Consider the following 6595-nt stretch of genomic DNA (forward strand, 5'->3'; position numbering starts at 1 on the left):
CCTTCAAAAACTGTTACATTCCAGTAGAAAACTTTCTCTACAGGTCCTTAGCTTTGTTCATTCATTCCAGGTAAATATATATTGTTTAAAAATGGCATCTGCATTAATATTTACATAGAAGTTCCTTTTTGACATAAAACGCATTGCAAACTTGCATTTCTCGATGTTCTTTTTAACTGATGTAATGCTAAAGGGTGCTTGCTGAATGAGACTAGGAAAAGCATCTGTCTGGTTCTGCAGCTTTATTCTCCATACCTCCCTGGACAATGTTGTGGGTTTGTTTCATGACTTTGTACTTAGTAATAATAATTTATTATTTGTACCCTGCCCATCTGGCTGGGTTTCCCCAGCCACTCTGGGCGGCTTCCAACAAAGATGAAAAATACACTAAAATGTCACATATTAAAAACTTCCCTGAACAGGGCTGCCTTCAGATGTCTTCTGAATGTCAGGTAGTTGTTCTTCTCTTTGACATGTGGTGAGAGGGCGTTCCACAGGGCGGGTGCCACTACCGAGAAGGCCCTCTGCCTGGTTCCCTGTAACTTGGCCTCTCGCAGTGAGGGAACCGCCAGAAGGCCCTCGGAGCTGGACCTCAGTGTCCAGGCAGAACGATGGGGGTGGAGACGCTCCTTCAGATATACTGGACCGAGGCCGTTAGGGCTTTAAAGGTCAGCACCAACACTTTGAATTGTGCTCGGAAACGTACTTAGTTGCACGTTTTCTCAACCTGAAGGCCACCAGGACCACTGGTGTTATCAAACGCCTTTTCTGACAGACTTGCATCCAGTTAGTGCCTCCTCTGCTACCTCTGTCTGTCTCTCTAAAGGGCCTTAATCTCTACTTTGCATAGCAGTGGTGACATAGTAGTTGCAGGATCCTAGGCTTTAAGAAGCCCTTTCTGACACCAAAAGCCTCTGGGCATGTGCTAAGTGTCACAGCTCCACTACCTCCTATAAATTTGGCAAGAGGATAAGAGAATGGAGAAAGGAAAAAGGAAAGGATGGGAATTGTCCTGGGTCCTTTGGCCATTAAAGAGGGAGCTGTTGGGTTAATAAAAGAGAAGCCAACCAAGGCTTACTAGGTTTGGGAATACTAGCAAGACCCCTGCCTCTGCTCATCAAGAGTCAAAATTGCTAAAGGACCCCTGGCACTGGCACCTCCCTTTGTCAAGGACATCTGAAGGCATATAGGGAAATGTTTAATGTTTTATTATGTTTTTATATATGTTGTAAGCTGCCCAGAGTGGCTAGGGCATGGGTAGGCAAACTAAGGCCTGGGGGCCGGATCCGGCCCAATCACCTCCTAAATCCGGCCCACGGACGGTCTGGGAATCAGCGTGTTTTTACATGAGTAGAATGTGTCCTTTGATTTAAAATGCATCTCTGGGTTATTTGTGGGGCATAGGAATTCGTTCATTTCCCCCATAGATAGATAGATAGATAGATAGATAGATAGATAGATAGATAGATAGATAGATAGTCCGGCCCCCCACAAGGTCTGAGGGACAGTGGACCGGCCCCCTGCTGAAAAAGTTTGCTGGCCCCTGGGCTAGGGCAACCCAGTCACATGGGCGGGGAATAATAGGAATAACAATAGGCAGTAGCCAGTCGAGAATTTGGGACTGTGAGTCACTTGTTTGGCAAAAACGAATGCCAACCAGTAATCCTACTAAAGCACGTTTCCCTCTTTCCCTCCCCAGGAAAGCATTTCAACTATGGAATTACTTTCAGAAGCCAGTTTCTCCTCTTCCTCCTCTTCTACTCCAAGTTTACTTTCCCACCCATCCTCTGCCGACGCCGGCGTTCCCCTTCCAGCCAAGAACCTGATGTTCAAGGACGGTACATTGTCAGAGTGGAACGGGCGGTCTCCTTCCTCTGTCCTTATTGCAACTGTGCCACCTGAACACCTGAAATAGCTCGAGGGGTTTGCCCTGGTGCGGTTCACGTTTTGCCTTTTCCTTCCGGGTAACCAACTGCATTCGACTTACAGTGCCAACCTCCCCGGAAGCGTACCCACAGCATGACCTCTGCAACGATAGTGTTATTAAAGTGTGTAGTGCTGCACTTTTAACCTGGGGGAGATGCATCCTCTCTCGCCTACCTGTTCATTACTGCATGTCATGCTGCAACAAAAAGCTTCTTAGTTGTCAGCCTGCCTCTCTTTTTATCTCAAGACAATCGATCTTTCTTTTATAACTGAAAGCGCCCTTCGTAGGCTTTCTGATGTTTGAATTTCTATACTGTCACAGTAGATAATAGTAATTTTATACGTTTGTGGTGCAGACCTTAAACTTGCTTTTTTTTTTTTTTTAATCGTAATAACACACAACAGTTAATAGCTTTTGGCATTAGAAAGGCACAAGTTGTATTAAAATAGATTAACAAAAGTATCCGTGACTGATGGGAGAGAGGGGGACGGCAGGGTTCTACTGCTGACGTACTTAATAATTAGCTATTAACTACCTGATTAAAAAGGATAGTTAGGAGGTAGTCACATCAGTCTGCTGACGATGCTTTGTAAATGACTTTCATCTGAAGCTTAAAAGCACCTACAGAAGCGTCATAGGAAAACTTAGAGAGATGGGACTAATATATTTTTTCGTCCTTGGTGGAACCTTGCAGTTTGATGGGATTACACCAGTGTTAAATGTGGTGCTGTCTGTACGTAGAAGTTCTTGTTGATAATACACTTTATTTTCTCCAGCTTCCTTTGTTGGCACAGTAAACCGGAAGGGTGAAGGCAGAAATTGAGAGCCTTTTGCTCTAGCCTCCTTTTGTCCAAAGCTAGTTGAGAGCCTACTCTGCACGGCCACTTCATGATGCGGTAGCTTTACAAAAAGTCTCGACCTGTGATGGCTTTCATCCCATAACAAGCCAGATGTGTGAATCCACTGCCATGTCTGGAATTCGGTGTCTTGACTTGCCACTTCTGCCCCAAGACCGAATCTGCACGTGGCGGTGACTTCCCATAAAGTTTCGAGCACGCCCTACAGGGGAATGTGTTTGTGTGAATAGGTTCTAGGCAGGCGGCGACACAGAATGGTTGATCTGCTTTGGAGAACACTGGGTGAAACCCACAAAATATTTGCACTGCGTAGCATCTGTTCCATGCTGCGGAAGCTGCGTTTCTTATAACCAGTGGGCTCTTCCCTCTGTTGACTGACGTGGTTACTGGAGAAAGGAATTGAACGGCTAGAATCAGGCCAGGCTCACATTGAGCCTCTCCTCTTCCACGTAGGAATAGACAAAAACTAACAGAGCTGTAACTGTAAGCAAGCCTGGTCTCTCACTGGAAGAAACTGGGCACAATCTACTGGGAAGTTTCCTACACCCCATAAGAGGCCCAGCACAGGAAACGCTCTTTTGCAACTCTCACTTGCTCAGTTGGGCTTCTGCAGGAAAACTTTGCAGTGGATTGTGGCCATACCTGGGGGATGGCGGGTGTTTCATCATGAAAATAATGTTAATTGGAGATTTCATTTCAATCCTTTCTAGATTTTATCAAGGTTCCCTTCCTCAGAAGGCAAGAGAAATGTATGCAGTGTTGTGTAACAGTTAGATTCGCGTAGTTTATACAAAAACTGTCCTGTGGTTCTACTAGTTTCAGGGTCTTCTCAACAGCTGCGAAATGTTGGAAGGGGGTGGGGAGCAGCTGTGAAAAGTTAAGAATAAGAAACTTTGGTATAAAAATCATTGTGGTCCAAAATGTTTGATATCAGGGCTTCGGGGGGAAAGGTGGTTAGTTATTTGCTTTACTGGAATAGCAGTTCTGGGACTGTTGTTTTTTAATGCACATCAGCAGGGATGTTTTGGGGACCAAGAACCCAGAAAGCAACTAAGTCACATTCATAAACAGATTACAGTATTTAGCTCCTCTCTTCTTTGCCTTTTCTTAAAAAAAATACAGAGCAATGGCACAGGATTTATTGGGCATATTTTGAAACTGGGGGGAAATGTAGAAAAATGACCTTGCATTCTTATGGTTGGAAATTGACTCTCCTCCTCCCCACCCCCACCAGCCATTTCCCCTTATTATTATTTTTACACAATATTTCTGGAAGTGAAGGTTTCCTATTCATTTGAAAAGCGGGAATGAATAAGAATTTGCACAGATAGTAAGGTTTTTAGCCAACTCTCACTTTTTTTCTGCCTTTCCTGCACCTGCAACAATGGGGGGGGGGGGAATGGGACTCTGAGGCTGCATGCAACACAGAGCATCGCTTGATGAAGTAGTTTAGCATGCACATGAGCACCTCGTTGACTTATTTTTTTTTTTTTAAAAAGTTTCAGCTCAGCCATCATACTGGAAATAGAGCAGTGACTGTTTTTCTCGCCTTCTAACAAAAGGAAAGGTGGGTTTGGGATGGGTGATCTCTAGGGCTGTCAAATGACCAATCAAAACAGAACGACACGATCCTGACTTCCTCCTGCCTTGCATCTGATAGCCGCTTGGTATGCGGAATCAGCAGGCTGAAGACTTCCGCAGCAGAAGCATCTGTTCGCCTGCTAATGCTAGCATATCAAGCTACCATCGGAAGCTACAAGAGCAGAAATCAGTCAATCAGTTGGCAATCTTCAAAGCTGATCTGTTTTAAAGAAACGACATGTGTATTGCAACTACAACATTCGAACCCCCCATGGAAATGCAAGTAGGACAGAATTAAGTTGGTTTTCCCACCCCTGGGAACTATCCTAAGAGGAACTGTTTTGCGTACCACCTGCCCAGCTGTTAAATCTGCACAGGATGCAAGCGATCCATTGGTTGGATCTACTAACACCTTTTTGTTTTATTTTATTTTTGCTTTTACTTTAAAGCAGCCACTGGGGCCTCCAAATATGGTGAGAGAGCAGTAGTTGGGTGGTTAACTCACCTATGCCATTTTCCAAGTCTCAGTTGCCCCCCAGCAAGCAAAAAAAAAATGTTGAAAATTTGGACACTTCCAACCCCCCAGCTAGTTTTAAAAAGAGCAAAACACTCTTCCCCACATCATATAATGTTTAAACTTGGAATGAAAGTTCTAATTAGTGGAGCAGGGAGGCCTTAATGAAAACGATGCCGTAGCGTAGCTTTGTAATGCTGATAGCATTCTGCTTTGTGTAAACTATAATGTGGAATGGCATGCTGAGTCACGGCTCATCTGGAAATCCCAAGCATTCTGGAGCCTTATCTCTACTGTTCTAAGAGATGAGCTGAAATTCCCCTAAGGGTCAACTTGAATAAACTTCCCTATTTTGTTCCCCAGCCCCAAGGCTGGCCCCTCTCCTCTTTCCCGTGCAACTATAATCTTCAAACCTCACTTAAAGCTAGTGGCGTGAGTGCCGCCATCTTGGATGCTGGCCTGGCTAGATGGCTTTAAGCCCAAGATGGAAAACTCAGTGGCAATGCCTTTGCTGCTGATGCCATCACAGCCTGCATAAGGGTCCCAAAAGGTGAATCTTAAATTGGGTATGCGGGTGATGGTTCAAAAGTGTCCGTAATGGCTATGTGCCATGGATGGTTTGAGGGGGGTGGGTCAGTAAGGACATATCTGAATTACTTATAAGTACTGTGAACAAAGACGACAACTTTATGCAACCAAAAAAAAACTATTTTTTAATCTGTTGAGCCTAATCCTTTATTCCCCCCCCCCCAGCTTTTTCCTTGTCAAAAATCAAGTTTTCGACGTTTTAGGCCTTAACATTTCATTATTCATCTATGTGTGCTTCATGACTAAGATGTATTTTGCTGCTTGAATCTGGGAATAAATGAGACATCCATAAATAGTATTTTTAACTGGACTTGCCTTGGGAGGCTTTTTCAAGGCAGTTTCAACTGGGATTATCCCTTTTTTTCTCTATGTATATATGTTAATCTTCTCCATTCCGTCCCCTCCCAACTTCCCAGCAGTTTGAATTCTTTATTTCCACAGTGCACTTATAATTCATTGTACTCCAGTGTTTCCGATACTATTTTGAAGGTTTTAAAAGCGTGGGAGTCCGGCAGCCCTAAATGCAACCCGGTTGCTTTGTTCCCAGTCCGACATAGTCGATAGTATACAGTGAACTGTACAAAAACCTGGTATTTGATTAAATTATTGGAATATGTAACATAAATGTTTACAAATAAAACTGTGTTGCTGGTCAGGACTTTTTCTAGAACTGCTTACTTGATCCTACAAATTGAGCTTTTTTTGGCAGGGATTGAGTTCATGTGTGCGATTATGTTAACTTGGTTGCAGAAACTTGAATGTGTGAGCTGACTCCATTCCTTGGAGTGGCGCGGTGTGATTTGCCAGTTCTGTATGCAGTTGATTCTATACGCTGCCCTTCCAAAGGTCCCCAGAGTGACTTACAAGAATGTAAAATTACAAGAAAAGGGAAAACGTTAAAACATCACACTATAAAAGGGTGGTAGAATAACTTTTGGCGCAATTAAGAAGCCAGGTAGCAAATATTGCTGAAAATAGCAAACAGAACTGCGTTATATTAGGAAAACTTGTTTTCGGGAACGTGCATGTTAGGAGGGAAATGGCACATATAAAAACGGTGCATTGGGAGAAATGAACACTAAAATGTCGTGTTCATTTTTGTGAGAACCTTTTCTCAAAACATTTGCA

The 6595-nt window shown here is 43.7% G+C and overlaps 1 protein-coding gene across 1 annotated transcript in view; it reads left to right on the forward strand.

Moving 5' to 3' along the window:
* The window catches only part of FAM91A1 (family with sequence similarity 91 member A1), a 36584-nt gene extending 30462 nt beyond the window's left edge, over positions 1-6122 (forward strand). Inside the window, exons 23-24 of the mRNA XM_083450517.1 lie at positions 1-70; positions 1700-6122. Of these exons, the coding sequence (XP_083306643.1) occupies positions 1-70; positions 1700-1915 (286 nt within the window). The 3' untranslated portion in view covers positions 1916-6122. The remainder of the gene's footprint in view (positions 71-1699) is intronic.
* Positions 6123-6595: the final 473 nt, after the last annotated feature.

Source organism: Podarcis tiliguerta, assembly GCF_965153285.1.
Source record: "Podarcis tiliguerta genome assembly, chromosome: 7".
NCBI lineage: Eukaryota > Metazoa > Chordata > Lepidosauria > Squamata > Lacertidae > Podarcis > Podarcis tiliguerta.